This window comes from Patiria miniata, unplaced genomic scaffold (genome assembly GCF_015706575.1).
Source record: "Patiria miniata isolate m_02_andy unplaced genomic scaffold, ASM1570657v1 HiC_scaffold_19, whole genome shotgun sequence".
NCBI classification, from domain to species: domain Eukaryota; kingdom Metazoa; phylum Echinodermata; class Asteroidea; order Valvatida; family Asterinidae; genus Patiria; species Patiria miniata.
Window position 1 is genome coordinate 13,607,367 of NW_024037057.1, and position 22,670 is coordinate 13,630,036.

Genomic DNA, 22,670 nt, shown 5'->3' on the forward strand with positions numbered 1-22,670 from the left:
GGTTGGCACTCAGCCTGCTGATGATGCTGGTACTTCCACCAGGCCGTCTACAAGTCAGATCCCACAAACATCTGGAGTTACATCAAGGGAGGAGGTTGGCACTCAGCCTGCTGATGTTGGTACTTCCAACAGGCCGTCTACAAGTCAGATCCCCCATACATCTGTAGTTACATCAAGAGAGGAGGTTGGCACTCAGCCTGCTGATGATGCTGGTACTTCCACCAGGCCGTCTACAAGTCAGATCCCCCAAACATCTGGAGTTACATCAAGGGAGGAGGTTGGCACTCAGCCTGCTGATGATGCTGGTACGTCCACCAGGCCGTCCACAAGTTGTAAGTAAAAGTCGTCATTCTTCACTCTTCTCATATTAGCAAATGTTCCGTCATCTTTAATTTCACAAGCGTAAAACTCCTTGGTTATACTACTGGATCCAAATCGGCCCAACACTTTTGCGGGTAAACAAAATCACGTTTCCTCCCGGACTTGAAAAAATAATGACATTCGCTATGTGAATTTCGAATATACGTGTATTACCAGTCAACATTAGTAGGGCGTCTCGTGTGGGCCATAGGCGCGCATTACGGAAGGGGGGGATCACATTCAATCCCCTCCTTGGCTTTTAAACAATATGTACATTTGCACTACAAACCTATTTGAATGTCCAATGTTCAATTTCAAATAATGGACATTTGCCTGACAAACCCATGTGCGTATCCAGTGTCCAATATCAAAACAGCAAAATGAACATTCCCTGTAAAACGAATGTGAATGTCCAATGTCCAATATCAAATTACCCCCTTTTTGTGTCGGCTAAGCGTGGTTTTGGGAGACACTCCCCCTCGATTGTAGACACGTAGACCAGTACAAACCGTACGTATGTTAAAGTTTAAACAAACAAAAATGTTTAATTCTTCATGGATTTTGATGAAACTTTGACACAGTGACCCTTGGGTAGAAAAACATAACTCTTCATCAGATAACTGAGGACAAAGGTCATGTAGGGGCATTAGATGTCATTGTTAAGATATATGTACAGAATTTGATGGATTTTAAAGCCACTTGGATGCAAAGATACTTGGGGGTTCCTCGCAACTCTCCCGATATTAGAGGTCAAAAGTCATGTAGGGGTCATTTCGTTGTTTAAAAATGCACATGCGGTCCACGAACCACCTGTTGTTAATCCGATCTACTTACAACTTGGCATGCTCCTAGACCACAATCTGAAGACCTGCACAGACTCATGACGTCACGATGACGTTATTGATGGACACGTGACACAACTGTTAAGATGCATTCTTTGCAGGCCAGTATATCCTGAATTACTTGCGTTATATGCAAAATTTGATAAGAAGTTATGATGGCGTCATATGTGATTTTATATGGATATTTTAATTTTAAAGTCTCGCCGTATCTCAGGAACGCAAGACGCGACGATCAAATTTATGGTTGTAATAGGTTTACAGGCGATACACACTCCAACAAAAAACGGAATAAATGTGTGACGTCATGATATGACGTCATCCAAAAAAACAAAAACATTTTTCAAAACATAGATAAGTGGAAATAAGATCGACACGAAACTCGTCAGACAGTAAAAGTATTGTCATTGCTATGTAAAATCAGAATTTACGTCATGAAGACGTTATCGCTTACCTTAACCGATTTTATTAAAGTTACATATTTGTTCTGCTTCGGAAATTTGACACTGTTTTTTGTTGTATCAAGCCAGCATTTGACACAAAGCAAGACCGCATTATACATGTAAAAGTTGTCGAGTGTCGTCGTGATGACGTCATCATATATGCGACAATTTATTAAAGGTGAATTTCTCAAACTCGTATACAAGCCCCATTGGCATACAACTTTGCAGGTAAGGAAAAAGTCAGGCACAACTTAAACAAGACGACGTCATCCAGTTATTTTATATTATTTATTTAATTATTGTTATGATTTTTAAACGAATAAAGAAAATTCCCCCACAGTCATGAATCAGACAACGAAACATTTGTATGTGACCGAAAACTGATGCTGACTGAAAAATAATAGTTAATAAAGGAAACACAAAATATGTTTCACTTGATGTTGACCTTCTGCTTCCAAATACTGTAAAGTTATCAAACTGGTGTTAGGTGTAATTAATACATAAACTTATACTTACCATATCTACATGGATTATATTTACTTAATTATCAACAGGTTTCCTCTCCGAAATAAATCAGTATTCCTTCCCCGTTTGACTGATGACGTCATTAAACTGGAAATAAAATAATTATACGTATACTAAAATCGATCATACCCAATAGATAATATTTAAAAAAAAAAACCAACAAATGGTTGTACTAGAAAAGAAAACTCTTTTGCTTGTTTTTTTCTGTTCTGACAAAAACATTGGGCAGTGTGTAATGAAATGATTGTCTGCCCGACCACTTTGCGATGGTATCTCAATAAACGAGAACTTCTACGAGTATGATTAGTTTTTTTGATGTGGACATTTACAATTTAGTTTTCACCTGCAAGAAATGTTTTGATAAACCACTATTGAATTGAATTCAATTAAATTGAATTGATTTGAAGAACAATTTCAAGCTTTGACAAGAGCTTCTACATATCACTTGGTGGTCGGTCGGTCGGTCTGTATGTCGGTCCCCGAATATTGACCAAAAATATTTGACCAAACCTTATTGACTAAATGACTAAATGACTAATTGCCAAGCCGTCGTCAGTAAATGCACTTTTTACGAAAGACTTCTTAATGCAGGTTTTGTTTCTATCGATACGCATTCGCGTTTATTGTCATACGTTTGTCCCCCAAGTATCCCAAATTAAACAACTTAAGTTTCCCATAAATCATAACTACCAATATGAAGAAAAAAAATCTAACCAAATATTTGTAACAATTCGGAATGATGAACAATTTGTAACTGGACGCAAAATATGTGCAGTAATGTTATAGTCGCATTGTATTTTGTGTAGTGGCTGGAGGTGTCCTGAAGGAGGAAATATAATGTCCCCCAAAATGACCAAAAGTTTGGTGTTCCATATGTGCCATCGGCGCCGAATTTTTCGCCAGAGCTTATTGGCCACTTGCAATTGTGCTTGCTTTTGATTGTAGATTACCCACAAGAAAGTGGAGCCAGCATTGGAAACACCGGCACAGTCAGCGGTTGCCAGAACCCTATCATTATTGGTCAAAATATCATTAATATCAATTACAACTCGCCGTTGGAGGGACCAGGTAAACATAGAACTAATATTATTCGATACAATATAGTAGTTTGATATCTTAGATCAAGTGTTAATGTATTATTTTTAGGTAGGAAGTGGCATGGGGTGGTATAAACATGGAAATATTTCCAGTTCCGCGAGCTAGAGAATCACCAATTTCTTTGGAACAACTGTAGGCCATTGCATTGCAGTATATGGTGGACACATCATGAGGGAGCAATTTATAGTGGTTAAAGTCCTGTAATTTGTTCCTCTATGGGTGAAGACCTGTAAACAGGCCCAAAAATGCTTACGTGGGCAAGATCCCAATTTTGAATGCCTTGCTGTTATAGGAGCATTTTGTGGGCTATGAACTTAAGAGTGTGTATTGGTAGACAATATGTGTGTGTAGACAATGGCGATGGGCCACAGGACTACCTCTAGGATGGTGATCATCTTTGGATGAAATTTACTCCCTAAAGTCATCGGATCCCCTCTCAAGAATTGAATAAAAATTTAAAGATGATTAAATAAACTTAAATTTCTTTAATGTGCTGGGTTTCCTGAATATATTGGAGAGTTGTAGGTATTAAAAAAAAAATTGAAAGTGTGCGTAATTATCACAGAGGTCTATGGGAGTCGATCTATAGGTATGCAACCCCATGTACCCACGCCAAAAAGCGCCCATATGTATGGAACATCTGAAAAGGATTACTTTTAGGGTGATCATCTTAGGATGAAATGTTTTTTAAAGTCATCGGATTACCACTCACAATGTGAGCTTTATTTACGGTGTTAACATGTTACCGTTCTGTACTCAACACCGACGCGTTTATCATGATGCCTTTTCTTCTTGTTCTTAAATTTTTATCTAGGAAGTGGGCCACTACCATCAACAGGTCCTCAGCGGATAAGATTAAACCCACAGAATGCTGGCACAGGTAAGGATGTGTCGGTTTTTTCACAAGTATGTTATGATTTAGGGAACCATTAAGATGCCAAAAATAGTTCTGGTAACAGTTTTTGCAACATGTTGTCACACTTTTTATTTTTTTTCTCAGCCCCATTGAAATTACTAAAATGTTGATTGTCATTACTTAGCAGTTCCGACTTCCTTTACTTTCTTCACTCTTTTAGAGCTTAAAGACATTTTCACTAGCTGCAAAATTTGAGTCAAACTTTTGCTCCCCACGAAAAGAGCACTAGAGCACAGTGGTTAAAAGCCATACATGACCCAGACATCATTGATTTTCTTGAATCATCATCAAAAATATTGTTGAAAACGAATTCAAATGCGATTATTTACTAGGTAAGATATGTTCTAAATTCATTAGTATGCGCATCTATGTCAAAACGATGCAGATCTTGCTATTCGGGAGTTTTACTCGCCGTTGGTGAGTAACGCCCTCTGTTGACCAATATTATACAGTGTGACAACTATTTTTTTCAGTTCATAACTTCGCGGATCTAGGACAACATACGTTCATTACACTTTTTTGTGAAATTAAAAGTAAGAATTACCCATGTTTTTATTCAATTACAAAAATGGGACTTTTATTTGCTTCCATTCACTATTTCATAACCTGATTTAACGTAGGATTTTCTCGGTGTATTTGGGTCCGGTTTATCAATAAATAATTTCTTAAACAACAGTGAAGCTAGTAGTATTAGTCCATTGTCCACGTTTTACTTTAAGAAACTTCTAAAAAAATCCAACTTTTGTATCTTTGGCCACTTTGTTTCTTGAAAGAGAAAAAAAGTAAAAAACTTTAAAATTGTGGAGACTAAAGGCCTTTACCTTAAAGGACAGATCAGGTTTTGCTGTAAGTGAAAGTCATACAGAATCGTACTGAATGCTTTTTCATAATTAAATAGACAGGGCCTATTTCCAAATAAATGGCGTTACAATTTTAGTCCAAAGTTATTCTTAAACACATGGCATTTTGAATAAAAGTTAATGTCTGATACGTGCAGTTAGTTTACGAACAAAATGTTTTCTGTTCAAACTTTACAAGAAAGTTCAAGCTCGGATTTTAACTGCTCTACAATCTTCATGACATCAAACCCTACAAAGAACCTGCCTGTGCGAAATTTGCACCTTTATGTCATGCCAAGGACACCTTGGCTTGTCAACAGAGGGCGCTGTTTCTCTTGCTCAGCCGCTGCATTTCGATCACGAAGCCGGCGAAAATGATCGATTTTTTTGAATGAAGGCGATTTGGGGGATTTTCTAGCTATTTTAATTTCGTAGCCAGATAGTTTGTCTAACAATTAATGACGGGAAAAGTGCAAAATACCCTGGCCGTTGGCGGCCAATTGAAATAATGTGTAACGTTTTGCTTTTGTTAATATTTTTTTCTTAAAATAGCGATATACTCTTTATGTCTACCCTCATTTTACAGACCATTTTGCTGTAGGTGTCAAAATAAGTCATGTATCAAATGAAAGAGTGATACAGTGGCTTCAGAAGAAATAAGTTTCAGAAAACAACAGCTAAAGGTCCTGGACACAGCAACTCCTTAAATCCCATGAAGCCAAATTAAAATCTGCCATTATTGAATAAAGAGACTGGGAAATATAATGTCAATTTGAAGTGAATTAACCCTAAAAATAACTTTTTGGAGATTTGAACCATATCTGTAGACATTTCAAGTAAAAGCATATACACAAACTGGAAAAAATAATTCGGGTGAAATGTCTGGGTCTTAAACCACTGTGTTATAGTGCTGAAAAATCCAAGTGCGGTGCGATAGTGGCTGCGCTACGATAGGGTGCATCAACAATATTTTGTACATTTAGTTTGTATATTCTTTGTCCACTGTCTCATTAAAATACACATTAATTATCCAAACTAATTAATAAGCGGCTTCAATAATGATTCATTGACTGATTATAAATATTTACTAGAGCACCAAACAGCAACAACCATTGAGATGCTGCTATTCGCATTGTGGTAACAACCGTAGGGTACATTCACTTATTTAATCGTTCCATCAATACGTGTCATGTGTTACATACATGTAAACATTTATAAATCGACAGGAACCTGGGATCTGAACTCGTGTCAGCAACAGCTAAAAAAGACTTACAAGACAACAGATCGCATCTCTAAACACCCCACCTGCACCATCGATCCTCTTCATCGTGTGGCAGTTGATGAGTTGTATACAGAGTTACTTCTGTGTCAAGATGATTATACAGAGGTGCTTAAGGAAACGTTGGGGAAATTGAAAATTGATAAAGCTAAAACAAAACCATTAGACTCTTTTGCTGACATGTTAGATGCCAAAAAGATTAAGGAATTATTAATTATTCTTTCAGGTGGAGCTGGACATGGCAAATCAACTATTTTAAAGAAAATCGTAGATACTTGGGCAAAACGTGACTTATTTTCCAATTTCAGGCTTTTATTCTTTCTCGATTTAAAACATATGGAAAAGCCCTGTGTCATTGATGAAATTTTAAGCCAATGTTTTCCGCGAGATAAACGGCCAGGTCGCGATGATTTAATCAGGCTTATTACTGACAACCAAGAGGAAAGTGTGTTCGTATTGGACGGTTTAGATGAACTTCGACCCGGTTTGCTCAAGTCTAAGGGGAATACGGAGAATGGTACATTCTGTCTCTATAACGTATTGCATGACAAGGTTTTACAAGACAGTCGCGTGCTGGTGGCAACACGGCCACATATGGTAGAGCGTCTTCGGAAAGACAACCAGAACTATGCTCTCGTTCATACATCAGGTTTCACACCCGAAAACACCGATCAGTATATCAGGAAGCATTTCACGGATGATAGGAAAACTGAAGGAGACGGATTAATTGAATGCTTACAAGGAAAGGAACTGTTGAAGAATATGGCACGCATTCCACTTCTTTGTCAGATAATGTGCATAGTTTTCGGTGACGATGGTAAATTGTCCGACCGTTTAACAACATTGTACGAAAGATTCACGAGGGTTCTTGCAATGCGCCGCTGTCAAGAAAATGAAAATTGGGAGAATGAGTTGGATTCTGAACTCAAAAACCTCGGAAAGGTTGCATTTGAAGCATTAATTGAAGGACAAAATCAGTTGGTGTTGGAGTTTGGTGACCGTGAATCTGTCTTAGATACGTCTGCATCTGGAGAGAGTGGCTTCATACAACTAGAAAGTTACACAACTAGCAGCTTTGCTAGGAAGACAATAGTCACATTCCTGCACAAGACCTTTCAGGAGTTTAGTGCGGCTTACTTCTTTGCGCACTTGTATGACGAGAACAAAGAGGAGTTTCATGAGAGGTTGAATCAGATCAATCCAGACAATGTCCGTGCAATGGAATATCTGCTTCGGTTTGCATGCGGCATATCATCGGGGTCTCAAGCTACTTCGCTTATTCTGGAGCATGTACAAAAACAACGCAACAAGGAAGAATTGTTTCACAAGGTTAAACTGCAGCTACGAGGAAGGAGTTACGAGGAAGGAGTGGGTAGCGAGGAGGGATCTCGGGACGGGGGGCAATCGAGTGGCGAGGAAGGATTGATTGACGAAAAAGGACCGAGTGGCGAGGAAGGATCGAGCGAAAAGGAAAGATTGAATGTCGAGGAAGGATCGAGCGAAGAGGAAGGATTGAGAGACGAGGAAGGATCGAGTGTCGAGGGAGGATCGAGTGATGAGTTAGAACTGACAATCGATCAAAAACAGAATCTTACCCGCCTAATGCTGTTTGAGTCTGGTTGGACCGAACTGGCTGATAAGCTAGACCGACCAACTGAAGCGAAATGTGATGGTCAGGAGGATCTGTTAGCAATGCGCTATTACTTGCAGCATCTCTCGCAGCCACTAGTAGAACTCTCGCGCTTAACTGTCTACTGCACATCGCATGAAGAATTGGCGCCGTTGAGCGAAATTTATAGCCTACAACATGGTAAAACTACACTATTCATTTATTTGAATGTCACCTGTAGATTGCATGAATGGCTGAAGCTGCTGGGGGAGAAACTACCGATTGATAACATCAGGTCCATCAGAAAAATTTGGGTGTATGTCATTTACAGCGTGTCGGAAAAAGCGGACGAGGACATGGAGACAACTGCAGAGGTGGTTGAGAGGTTTCATGATCAAATAGAGCTTGAACTGGATATTGTTGACCTATCTCACGTTGATGAGCGTGTGTTAGGATCCCTGTCTCGTGTATGCAAGCAGATCCGTACGAAAGTCACGCTGTGGCAGAGAACGTATGATGACGTCATTAGACTAGCGAATGCACTGGCTGGTTGTGATAAGTTGCTAGAAGTATATGTGAGGCGTACCAACCTTCACGGCCATCTGGCTAGTATAGCCCCTCTTGTTTCTCTATCCCTGTATTCGTTGGAATTAGACTCATGTGGGCTGAATGATGATGACGTCCCTGACCTGATCAGCATCCTCTCTGCCGGGCATGGTTTGAGGGCAGTTAGTGTTCATGGCAATGCATTCAGTGTGGTTGGAGTGGAGACTCTTACTGCTCATCACAGGAATCTGCCTAAACTACGCACGTTTTTGCTTGAATAAAAAGGTCACGATGCAGAGCGTGTCAAGCAGCTGGTCAAGCAAAATCTTCCAAATGTCGACTTATTTTATTTAAATGATACAAACAAATAAAATTAACTTTTTGATTTTCGTACCAGTTACATCACCAACATTGCCAATTGGGCCTTTGGACTATTTCACACGAATCTCCAAATTAGTATTGTTGCCGTCATCATTACATGTCATCATCATCGTTATGTTTCTATGTAAATCACAACAAGACACACATTCCGTAAAAATACACACTGAGATAGGCGCGGATCCCGGGGGTGGAGGTTGAAACCCCCTCCCTGCTCTGACACACAAACAGAAAAATATAACAAATATAGTAATATAATTACATATACATGTATGTCTGCCTATCTGCAACAATCGGACATACAAAAAATGTGAAGGCCAAGACTCCCCCCCCCCCGCAAATACACCTGGATCCGCCCCTGTTGATAAGTATTACAAACTAACATTAGGTGAAGTACATCGCGTATCAGACATTTTGTTCAGCGGATTTGGCGTAATATCGAATGCATTGGCGTTAATTACAATAGAACACAAGATTGACTGTGAGCCCAGTAACTTGGTTCATGGTCTGCCTCTGTCCATTTTGTACCTTGTTCATATCCCTTGCCTTCCACCTCAGCATGTCTACGAACGGAGCTTGGCATTGCAGTGCTTGCTTGCCTCTACACAATTGGTACCCGGTTCACATCTTGACAATGTGGAATGACTCAGACTTAAAGTGCTACGTACTTCCCTTGCCTTCCATCTTCTCCATGGTTCGAATCCAACCATGGCTTCTTTGTTGTTTTCCTTGGATGCTCGTTTTGCTAAATCTTTCTATCCGCTTGACCTCTTCTTGACCTCTTCTTGTTTCTTGTCTGTTTTGGCGAGGTTCACATCCAACTAGGGTTTCTTTGAGGCTTAATGACTCTGAATCGTGGCTGTTTGTATTAGATGTGTTGTCTGGACATTTGAGGTGGTGGCCAGGTACTCCACAACCATTCGGTTCGATTCCATCAAGGGCAAATGCCACAGCTGTATCACGTGGCTTCTGTCAAGAAATGTTCTCTCTCATCCCTCTCTTGCTTCTTAGACTTGAATGTCCTTCCTTTTTTTCTCTCAACTCTCACAAATCACCTGAGGATTGCCAGAGACAAAACGCTGAACATTCCTGAACACTTCCAAGGCAACCATATGAAATACAGATCATGAAGATTTCAACATTTTTTGGCTTAGTCCCAAGAATCTGTTCAAAATTCAGCGTACAGCTCAACAACTCGTCATTTGCATTTTTCGATCAGACCTTGAATTGCCGCGGTCATAATTAATGACTCACACAGCGCTGTTCTGAGCAAGTGAAAATTTATGACAAATTAATAAAATCTTGCGTAAATATCCACTACATGTATTGTGAAGCACAATTGTCAGAGATTAATCTATGCCCCGCCTGAAAGAATAATTAATCAATTGAAACAAGAAGTGTTTTCTTGAGCTCTCAATGTGACATGTCATGTGACATGTATGTACAGAACACAAAATAAACGTGTATGTAGTATAGTTTATTGCAGAGACTTTCTGGAAAAAGGCATAACTTTGTCTGAGATGTAATATGGAAAAGGCTCAATTATCGCTGTCCTTATAGTAAGTCCTTTTTCAATTATTTGGAAAATCGTATATATTTGTTACCCCACGCAAGTCTGGCATTACGAAAGGGAAAAAAGCGATACAGATATTTGTACATTTTGCCATATACAATAGATAACATTGAGCACTTTTTCTGGTCATGTAAAATGGTTAGACCCATTTGGAACGAAATCGAAAAAAAATGCTGCCTTAAAAAAAGGTAAATCGATCACTCTTTTCAGGGTGCGTGAAACACATAATAGCTACCGGTTTTTAGATACTCTAATAAATATAGGTAAACAGACAGTAAGTCGTTGTAAATATGACCAGTGCTCTAACCTTGTCGTTCTTTTTGAGCAGGAACTCCAGCTTCGACATAATGAAATAAACGGATTTATGTGTTTTTGTTGTGTGTAAATTAGTAGTTTGTGTAGAGCAGATGATAGTTTTTATACATAATTTTTGTTATATATTAGGGGATTGAGTCTTTGAATAAAATAGAATAACAATGTAGTGTGGTATCCTTTTCCATAAAACATCTTCAAGACTAAATATCATCCCGTTTTATCTGTTGACTGTTCATTCTAATATATACGATGGCAAGATTTATTAATTACATTGTCTCACAAATCAGTTGGACAAGTGTCAATTAGTTGACATTCTAAATTAATTCTGGTACAAATTCTTACCAAAGGACAATATTAAACTATTTCGCATCATTATCGCTTACAGTTTGTTTCCAATTTTACCTCATTTCCGCAGTACATTAATCGTTTTTTTTTTTACAATAATCCGTAATTCATGAATCTACAGTAAACTCTAGATTCCTACAATAATACCGCATAATCTACACTTGTTAACAATAGTGTCATGTCACAAAAAAAGTTCAATCTGAAAGAGCAGTCGTACATTTTGTTAAATTGATGTATATGGGTCATTCCATAGATAAGAGTACCAAAGCGTGACATTGTTATATATGTTTTCTTAAAACTTTGCTGTATAAATTTGTAGGACTGGTTTATTTAGTACTTTAAACATACATTTTTCATTTTCGGACTTGATTTTCTTCTTACATGACAACAAAAATAATTTCTTCACGTGTAACATGGACATTGTTCATATGTAACACGTGAGTGAAACTGGTCACTTATTTGTGCCATATTTCTGTTGGTTTTCATAAACAAATCATATATTATATAAAGGAGTGAAGATACTTTGGCTGTTATGAACATTTGGATTTTCAATGACAGGCTTAAGAAATATAGCGCAAACAAGTTTCTAGTTTCACGCGTAACAGGGTAAACCATGGTGTTCCCAAAATGTCACCTTACAATGTGAAGCGAAATACCTTTTGTGCCAAATATCTGTTAGCTTTCTTTGAAAATTTCTCATTTCTATCAATCCATAACTTAATGTAAATGACACTTATTATTCTATAACATTCAGACAAGAACAGAGGGATATTTTGCACAAAATAGTGATTCTTTCCTTATTTAGAGGTTGGTTTCCCCATTACACGTGAAACCAGTAACTTGTATGCACCATAATCTTAAGTATTTCATTCAAAATGTCTCAATTGCTTTTAGTATGTACTCATACCGATTAGTTTATGAAATAAATGAATTTCAAACTTTTTAAGTGTAATCACGCAGGATATTTATGACAGAAAAGACGGTGATTTCACGTGTAACCAGGACACCGAATTTGGTGTCCCCGTTACAGGTTTGTCATTGCAAATAATTGGACGAAATTCACTTTCAATAAAAGTTGTCTATTTTTAGTTTTCGTCGTTACAATAACTGTGTTTACATCACGGATGGATAGAAGCTGGCGCGCGGTGAGCAGTGTTTATGAAGTGCACCACTCGTTGTTTAGATCAATAACTTACTAAATTGGTAATATTTTGTATTCAACTTTGTATCTATTTTTTTTAATGTATTTTTGTTACATTCAAAGTATGCTGCAAAATGTACTAAATCATTCGGGAAAACCTGGAAAAATTGAATAAAAAAAGGGCATGGCATTCTCACCAAATTTCGAAACATTGTTTATGGATTGTAAACGATATGATTTATGTACACGCGACCTTGCTCGGACGGAACCATGCAATATAAGCCTGTTGTCGCCACCGCTATGTGTTTATTCCGGTATTTATTTTCTCCCTTCCAGTAACTATTTCCCTCATTTTAAATGGAGCCGTTATTACATCAGTCTAATCTAGTCAGTTCCCCGACCAACCCCGCTTAGGCATCTGTGGTATGCAATTACGTAATATCTTTGCTGGCGCCACCCCGGCGAGCGGGAGATTCGAATCAGTTGCCTCCACGCTCCCGATCAACTCACTACACATTTCTGTAGCCAACTATTTGTAAGTATTTTACTTTAATAGATATCATGTTTATTTCTGGACATTTAATTCACCGTAAGCATTCATCCGTTTTCTATACTACTAGTGTCGGGCTCGATAATCATGGATACATTTATTTTAGTTTACGCCGAAATGTCTATCATTCCTTAGAGCCAACGTCTTCATTTTATAGGCCTTCACCCCGGTACATGGAAACACAAAGTATGGCTTCTTATAGGGATACAGTTATAGTAATATTATAATACATATTATAATATTATAATACATCTTTGAACTATGTATCAGTGTTGTATGTATATTTATTTGCTATTTATATTATTTGTACAGCACCCCAGAATGCCACCGTAAACCCCTGTACACCCACCTGTGAAACCCGTTACCTCACTGAGTGCGCTGACGATTGCTTACCCCGGGAACGATTGTAAGTCTATGTAATACCAGTGGGTTGCTTTATTTCAATAATTCATTGGATTAATTGCATTGAAGGAAATGTTGACTTCTCCACTACCGATGATGTTGTCGATGAGGTGCTGCCCATTCGTAATTGGTCTAATGTTCTCCTAAATCTATCGATAATAATAATAATAATAATAATAACAGGATTTATAAAGCGCCATTCCATCTAGATCATGGCGCTAAAGCAACACAAGATAATGAAAACTGACATATTAACATGAAATTGGAAACAGGTGAGCTTTTTAGTGTTTTCTGAGTAATGAAATAGTCTCCTGTGATCTGATGCTTGAGGGTATGGTGTTGCAGAGCTTAGGGCCGGCAATAACGAAGGCACGGTAAGTGGAGGTGTTCTTGGATCTCTGCACCGACAATAGTGTACCATCGTTACTGGAACCATAGAGCTAGGACCCAAGGAGTCGGAACTCTTGGGCGATTTACATTTTGACCATTTACATACCAATCCCTCGGGAATGCCTATAGCTACAGCACTGTGACCGCCGCAGCCTCGACCATTCAAAGCGTGAATGCCAGCGGCCTTTGAACACGATGATCGTCGCCGCCTTTTTAGTTGGTAACCAACAACCTCCATATATGCTGCATAATAAGTCATGTCACGTCGCTGCTCTTTTTTGAAAAATATATTTTACGACAAGATAGGTTTTTACAACTGCGCAGTTGTTTGGTGTGAGTTATGAACTCAAGTTAGCAATGTGCAGTTGTTGGTGCTTAAAAGCGTAATCTGTCCCTGTAATTTGGAGATAAATTGGATTTCTTTCAGATAAGTTTTTATGTATTTTCAGACATTTTAATTGGCAATATATCATTGATGAAATGTGTTTTTTTGGAAAATTTCACAAGTTTTCACACTAAAGGTACAGAGCATTTTGTTCTTCATGAAATGATTGTTCCAGTGATGTTGACCACATTTATATACAGTATCATCCAACTGCAAACAAACACTTTACCATGGTACTGTCTACGAAGCCATGCAAACTCCTTTTTTGGCATTAGTGAGCGCCGATCTCTATTGTGTCGATTTTAGGCCGGTTTGTCTCCGGCAGTGCGATATATATCAATATTTTGGTCCGACGCGCCCATTTTCGATGAAAGCAGTAGGCGAGTAAAACGCTCTTGCAAAGTACTGTAACAAACGAACTACCAATTCAGTAAAACAGCCATTTCTTTCTTTGCAAGAGAAATGTGAAGCTTTCGTTCCTGGAAAATTGAATTTCATTAGGATTTGGTTTGTTTTTTCGCGTTTAAAACACGAAATTGTTTTTGCCATTGCATTTTAATTGTTTGGCGGTTTTTCATCAAATTTAGTCTATAAGAAATGTTAATTAATACTGGTCTTTCTTGGGTTATTGCCCCAAACAACGAGTGCGCTTTTTCGACATAAGCTCAGCACGGGTACGAGTACTACACTGTCAATAGATATCTTCCTTCATAAATTCTAACTCATGCACGCATGCACATAAATTGGCCCAAGGGGAAAAAAGCGAAGCACTTGGGTCCAAACAGTGTTGTCATTTTCTCTCAATTTCTCCAAAATTTGTACCATCTGTCTTTTGAAAAGTCCCTGAACTCGTGATATGTATGTTTTGTGGTCTTAGTGGTTTTTTGGGGGCAAACAATAAGCATGTATAAAATTGATTTCGTGCCGTGCGCACGAGGTCAAGGGAAATCAGCATGGGCCAATCCATGTGCATGCGTGTATGAATTCGAGTTTATTGTGAACTGGTCTTTTGTGCATGCGTGGGCCGCTGGGCGTTGGCGCACCGTCACATTATGTCGCTTTCCTAGCCTGCCGAACTCAGGACAGTGTTGCATATTGATTCATACTGTCTATAACAACGGAACCGAACCTATTGAAGGACATCGGCGTAGGAACCCGGTACAGTACACACCAACAACCTGCAAGCCGGGCCATGTCACAGATGTTTTCTTTTTGTATCTACCCTGATCCCGATTCAAGATCTAACACATCACTTCTTAGCACGTATCTTGCAATCTGAGGAGAAAGTTCCTGAAATCTGCCAGGTACATGTCCGGAGATCAGCCAAAGCAAAGACAAGACCAGAGTCAAACAGGTACGTATACTGCAGGCACTGTGTCGAGAGTAACATTTGAACGATCTTGGATCCGCGATCAGTTCCCTTGGCCTCTGTGACATCCGTGATCGGTTGGCTCGGTTGGTACATTTGTACTTCGTGTGGATCTGACTGTATTCGGTCAACTGTTTGTCTTCGGTAATGTATTTATCTGAGTCGATAATGTATTTATCTGAGTCGGTAATGTATTTATCTGAGCGTAAAGCAAAGTACACAGCTGTACGATCAGTCAAATTCCCATGTACCTGCACACGTCTGTTGTACGAGTATGTTTAATGTTCAGGGGATGCACCCAGACTGGGAATTTGAGTTCTCAAAAACATGCAAAATAAAACCCTATTTACTCACTCTTTAGCCAACACAATTCTCCGAAATTTTCACTGGGCAAAGAAAAAGGTCCTCAGCATTTCACCAACCAAGTTAGAAGACTCAACTCAATTTCAAAGGTGATTTTTCTTCAATATTTTGCACATGAGAGGGAAGTCAAGGGATTTCAAAATGAGGCTAAAGACTAGACTTATCCATGTCTTTCCATGGTCTAACTGTTCGAAAAGACTGACTTCTTCATTCATTGTCATTATAGTCTGGTGACTGACTATGGTTGAATGTGCGGCAACAGAGACTAGTACCTCACATCCTATATATTTGTTTGGCACAGTTGAGTGATGTATTTCTGAAGAGTTTTGGACAGGCTGTTTCAGATGCCCGTGTATTTTCTTGTATTGCGTGTTGTCAGTACCTTAGTTGTGGGACTCTCATACACAATATTGAGTCCAACATTTCTGGACTAGGTTGCCCCTGAGATAGTGGCTGGAGTACCGTTTTTGTGGGAGGGATTTGGCAAAATACTCCGATGAGTCCGGCCAATGATTTTGAGCTTCCTACGCGCCTGGTCTTCTCGTGCTTGAATTGAATAAGTTCAAAGAAATTATTTAATCCATATCCCCTAAAAGTATCATTCATTTAAGGTTTTCAGGGTGGCTGTGCAACCGAAGTCCAGATTCCATACCCTGTGCGTGTGTTTGTATAGGTGCAGACTATAGGCATCAATGAGAAATGCGTAACCTCAAAATAGATCAAGAAAATGCTCATTGCTCCAACTGCTGATAGAGACACTTACATGTAAATCAAATGAAAGCTTGATTACCCTCTTTTACTTACTTTTCCATTCGGGGTTAAACAATCACTTAATATGTGCTGACTTTTCACTACAAAAATGACGCCTCGCGGATAAGCAGTCCTGAAGCCCATATCGCCATTTTGAAAAAAAAAAAACTATCCAGACACTTTATTCAAAATTAGAGATACTTAAATTGTGTCAAAATTTATGCAAAGTTTTCCAGAAATACAAGTTCCAAGACCATTTCAGAGCTAAGGCCCTTCATTTCCACCAACCCTCAAATTGTGATTTGGCCGGCATAGGCCATTTTGGGCCTATTTAATTACTGGTGTACACCACCCGTAGGCCTAATGTAGTTTAGAATATGGCCAAGCTTTCAAAATGGCAGCTTCGTCACGGCAAATCCTGACTGTACCATTGCCTTAACCGTATGGAAGTTGTCGTTTGACACGTATCAATGATTTCCTATACAGGCTCTTAACATAAGAAAAGAATCATTGTTGCTGCACTAGGCCTTGACTCAATAGTATGGCAATGCCTTCGGGCTTGAGCTTTAGAAATTATGTTCCCTCGACAAACAATATTTTTGTGTGTGTCTGTGTGGTTATTTTATGCACAAGCCTTGCCATTCAACCGAACTGCTAAATCTCCAGTGTACACTCCTGAAACGAAATGAAAGTCACAGACCGCCTACATATTTGTTAAAGTGTGTAGAGAAACAAAAGTACTAATGCACACTGGATGTAATACACTGCAAAAGATGGTTTTCTTTAAATAAGCGACTTTTTTCCAGAAAAAGAATTCAAGAAACCTGAACCTTTCTTACCCCTCGATAGATTGTCCAAGAAATGACACAATAAAATATTTCTTAGAAAGAAAAATCACTTTTAGCAGTGTGATATGTGGCCCTTTTAAGAAACAAGATTTGTTTGTCCTAATCAAAGTTTCATTCATTGCTTTATAATCGTCTTCACGATGGTAAAGAGTGAGGATTTAGTGGTCATTGGCCAACATGATGACTGCAGTTAAAGTTTGGTAGTTTTCCAACTTGGTATGAGATAACTCAAAATAACTGTCAACAGATTAAAATTCTTTGCATTATTGGATTGTTTTATTAATTAATATGTCAGAATTGTCTGTAATGATACATCTTCCCAGTTGTTAACCACCTTGCTATCAACAAGTTCAGCCGCCGCGTTCCAATGAATCGCGAAGGTAAATGAAACCACAAGCTGAATCAAGTGTGGCTGCAGTCTGCACGAACGCGAAAACAAGGCAAGCCTTACGCAGAGCATATGACGTTTGCATGTTTTCACCCGATTACAATATAGATCCTCTTCTCTTTTCCCAGTGCGGTGTCAAACACGCCGTGGGCTTGAGCTGCTAATTTTGGTGGATGGTGTGTGGATGGGTGCGTGGGTGATAGCGTGGGTGGACATTTTACTGGGCCTGATTGTATTCATACAGCTCAAGTATTGCAGCTCTGCATTTCAAGAACTGTTGCGCAAACACTGTTGCGCATGCGTTTAGTTTGCATACTTTTTGCATATTTTTTTGGCCCAAAACAGTGATAATGTGTACGAACTTATGCAATTTACTACAAATGGTACCAAAAACAGTTGCACCTTTGTATACGTGCAAGTCACACTCACCTTGCTCGTATACAAAGGTGCAACTGTTTTCCGTACCATTTGTCATAAATTGCATAATTTTGTACACATTATCACTGTTTGGGGCCAAACAAAGAGTATGGCTAGATAGCTCAGGATTTTCTGTACTGATCAGTCGTAATTTGCCCAAGATGGGCCCAGTAATTTAAGTTAGTTAGACCAAAAAAAATTAGTGGGGACCTTTTTTGGATTGAGTGTATTTAAGCACCAACAGTTTTAGGAATAATGATTTTTTTGTCCGTCCGAGCTGTTATGTTGTTGGTGATTCATTTGTAGTTTCAGTTCGTGAAAGTTAGCGAATGAACCTTTTCTGAGAAACGTTTCAATAAGTAAATCTTGATGTTCAAACAAGAACAAACACACTTAAGAATGTGTTCCTATAATGACATCACAGCCATTAGAACGTCCTCACTTGTTAAGAGAACCAGGAAACCACGGTTAAACATGTTCAATGTTTAAAGGGGCACTGCGTCCTGAAATCCCCGAAAATTTCATGTTTTGGATTTTTACTTATCCTATTTTAGACACCTGGTTGAAAAGAAACCGACCTTATGCCTTACCGTACACAAGAAAAGACAAAAAAAATGTTGTTTACATCGGACATGTCGGAGTATGATTAAAAAAAATTATTTAACTCTCACTGTAAAAACTCTTTCAATCCATTTTTTCCCCCATGATTCCCTTCAGTGTTCCTTTTCATTTTGCCACAGATAAAACTAACCCCAAAATGTATATTAACCTGTTTTCCAGAAAGGGGAAAACACTATGTGGACTTGCCCAAGTCCAAACAACGTCGCCTCTACCTGGTTTATGTGGACCTCTTTTGTTCGAAAGTCCACACAGTGAATGTAATGCCTACCCAGCACCGTACTCAGGAACAGCGGTGACCAATCACCAATGCACAAAAAGTGAATTGCGTCCGCAATTCAGTGTTTACTGTGAGATCTGCGATGATCTCTCCATTGCCCAGAGTCTGCGCCACTCAGTCCTAATCTTAAGATCAAAGTCATCAAAACCCTCTAAAGCCGACCTCAAGTCGACCCACGATTTGATTGCGCCACGACAGAACCGTCGGTATCAAACACAAAAATTATGCCGTGGTCACAAAACTGAGAAATCGTGTTATGGTCGCGGAACACGTCGCAGCAGTTGAAAGTTTTCTACTCTTGCCACTATTGATTTTTGTTGAGCGCCGCCTTATGCCGATCATTTTAATATCGTCGCAGTTACACTCAGGTCGCACTGAATCGGCGACTGAGTTGTTCCCGACGGTCGTAGCTCAGACGCACCTTGATAGCAATAATGTCCATCTGTGTTTATTACAAGGCCTTTCCTTCATATTCGTTCAGTGACAGTACTTCTACCTAGTTACTACCAAGATGCCGAAAAAGACCGTTCAGCAGTTGGATGCATACATTAAGGCAACAGCCGTCGTGTACGACCACTCCAACACCAAACTCATCAGCAGGAAGACTAACGTCAAACCAAGGAGGAAACAAGCTTTCCTGTCTGGACTGCATTTCGGGAAAACGTCTTCTGATGATTCCTATGCACAGAGGAGACCATTGAAACGATGGATTCGAAGAGAATCGAGGGGCACTCGCCAAAGTCAGAGGTAAACAGCAATGACATTTACACAGTCATACATTGAGACAAATAGAAGCTATATGAGAATTGTAACTTTATTTTGAAGGATTTATTTGATGTTTGATTCTTTCCAAATAGTTGTTTAAAAGTTTTAAAAAAATTGTACTATTAAATGCAACACCTTTATAAGAATAATGTCAGTGACAATTGTAGTTTTAAAATAAATTCTTCGTTGATCTCATTCTATTGTTTAATAATTTATTTCTAAAACTACACAGTGTTTCCCCCTATTTTCACAGTAATACCAAAGACGGAAAACAGAAACTGCATCTCTTTGTCCGGACTCCTCTCTCAAAAAAACCCAAGACACTTTACTTTGAACTCCATCCCGAGACATCAGTCACATCTCTTAAGGAAACAATCCAGAAGAGAATTGGTGTTGAGGCACGATATCAGCGTCTGTACATCAGGAGAAACTTCCAGGTAGGTATACTTTAATATCAATACAGATAATTTGAAATATCCCATCTTAGATATTGGCGTTATGTGATTTTCCAAATGGTAATATAAAACGTAAAATCGCACATGTTCATGTTTTAATCACTTTTATTTTTATTGATGATACACACACATTAAATACACAAACACATTACAATTAATCTCTCCATACTAAAGGTTAAACGAACATAATTTAAATTTACAAATAACGAAAATCCACTGTGTTTCCCCTGATCGTTTAACTTATTTTCAAACATTATTCACTTTGGTAGCTGTGTGACCTACTCACACTTGAGGAGAATGGTGTCGGCAAGGATGAAATCATCTCGCTCCATCTTTCAGTAGATGGTCCAAATGATGACTATGTATCAAAAGGTAAACTACAAAATGTGGGAATAGAATTTTCAAGTAAATGAACTGTATCTTTATTTGATATATTAATAAAGAAGAAGGTGTATTTTTTGTTTTAGCTTTATGTAATAATATAATTTCTTTACGTTGGTAACTTATACGGTGGTGGACGCATTTGAGAATGTTTCACTAAAGTTAATCATTATTTTGGTAGACAAAGCCAACATTGATGATGAGTACCTCAAGGACTTGTCTTGGAAAAGTGAATCATCATGGAAGGAACTAGCTGAACATCTAGGATATGAAGAAGCGGAAATTGCAGACATCCAATCCAGCAACAAAGGCAGCAATGAAGCTGGCCGTCACATGCTACTCACTTGGTGGGAAAAGACGACAGATCGCGACGAAGCAGCTCAGCAGCTGAGACGAGCACTGGAGGCCATCGGGTTGACTGATTTGGCCCAAAATGTACCAGGTACGCTAAAATTGAGGACTAATTTTTCAAATCAGACCACACGCATTTGACAGCAAATAGGTTATTAAAAAAACCTGCTCATTTAAAAACCGAATTAAACATAATAGTTCAAACCATTTATAAACGATATGATGCACTCTGTTTTCCTGCATGTATTAGTAAAGAATGAATCAAGAGACGAAGCATCTGGGCCCGAGCCAGAAAGGCGCCAAGATGCAGGAGTAGACGAGGAGAACAAGGAAAGCAGGGCGGCATCAAACAAAGAAAAGACACGGAAAAAGTAAGACATTTGTAATTTAGACAAACCTCGGCGCATCTGGTAAAACGTGATTAAATGCTGCTATTTGTACTGCACATTGTGTTTGAAGAATTACCTAGCATCACATCTTATTTTGTAAATAACTAAACGTTTTGTTTAAAAACAACATTTTCTCACTTAAACAATGGTGTACAAAAATGGTTAAAATTGTGGTCCATGGTCTTTACCTTCATTACTATATTGTAATTGCCAATTCAACCTATTACACGTGCATTAACATGCAAAACATGTTTTTCTGACAGTCTCAGTTATTTGCAAGTCTTCATCGGATGTCACGTGACACATAAGCCCAGAACGCTTTGTTTCCAATTGGATCCAGAGACACCTGTCTGGTGCTTAAAACATATATTAAACGAGATCATCAGTGTCCATCCTCAACAACAACGATTGTTCATCCGAAGAAACTTTCGCAACTTTGAGGTAAAAATGCCTCCACATTTTTCAACATTTCCATGTTGTAAAGTACCAATAGATATTTCATTATAAAAGAGGCCGTTGATCAATCAGCACTATCAGTTGCGTACAGACGCTGCTCTGATATTGGTACAATTATGTTGCACTAAAGTTCAGGAAACAATAAATACATGATTACTGTGGGAAATGTTTGCTTTGAGACCCACCAATTTAAAATAAACTCAATTTAAAACATTTACCCCTGAAAAAAAATGTTTCCTCAATTATGTTTTAATCCTAACCACCAGACTTTCGTCTTTAAAAAGCCTCCGTTTAAGAGAGTATTTTGTGAAGATCTTTAATATTGATTTGTTTCAGCTTTGTAACTTGCTGACACTTTATGACTATGGAATACAACAGGACGAGAATATCTCACTCCGCCTGTGTACTGATGGCTTACTGGGCGGTGGACCAAAAGGTAAAGTAAAATAATATATCTTGGGATGCCACATCCGTCTATCAAACTATATTCATGCTTGAGCACATACGTGTTTACGTCGCCCAAACAAAGTTTTGGGAGACACTAACCAGTCCTAAAATCTGTATGACCCTACGGTCACACAGAATTTAGCACCTGTGTGTATGTTAAGTAATTTTTTTTTTACAATTTCTATGGATATCTAGCACCTGTGTGTATGTTAAGTATTTTTTTTTTTTACAATTTCTATGGATTTTGCTAAAACTTAGATGCAGTGACCCTTGGGTGGGCAGACACACTTCTTCATCGGACTGCTAAGGTCAAAGGTCATGTATGGGTCATTAGAGGTCATTGTATATATATGCTTCAAACGTTTTATTGTCATCATAATTTGATGGATTTTAATGGAACTTGGATGGAGTGATATGTTCTGTTTGACATTTTGCGTATGGGGTCCGAAAGTTTCTAACA

At 38.6% G+C, this 22,670-nt stretch overlaps 2 protein-coding genes across 2 annotated transcripts; both read left to right on the top strand.

The window, feature by feature from the left end:
* Nucleotides 1-233: 233 nt before the first annotated feature.
* Nucleotides 234-9,303, top strand: LOC119725854. Its single transcript, XM_038197446.1, has 4 exons — nt 234-332; nt 3,113-3,235; nt 4,080-4,145; nt 6,247-9,303. The coding sequence occupies exon 4, from the start codon at nt 6,480-6,482 to the stop codon at nt 8,733-8,735; it is 2,256 nt and encodes a 751-aa protein (XP_038053374.1). The 5' UTR covers nt 234-332; nt 3,113-3,235; nt 4,080-4,145; nt 6,247-6,479; the 3' UTR covers nt 8,736-9,303.
* Nucleotides 9,304-15,129: 5,826 nt separating this feature from the next.
* Nucleotides 15,130-21,293, top strand: LOC119725454. The gene is made up of 6 exons (XM_038196861.1): nt 15,130-15,287; nt 19,448-19,713; nt 19,985-20,168; nt 20,456-20,558; nt 20,749-21,009; nt 21,169-21,293. Exons 2-6 carry the CDS (start codon nt 19,478-19,480, stop codon nt 21,291-21,293), a joined length of 909 nt encoding a protein of 302 aa, XP_038052789.1. The 5' UTR covers nt 15,130-15,287; nt 19,448-19,477.
* The last annotated feature ends 1,377 nt before the right edge of the window (nt 21,294-22,670 follow it).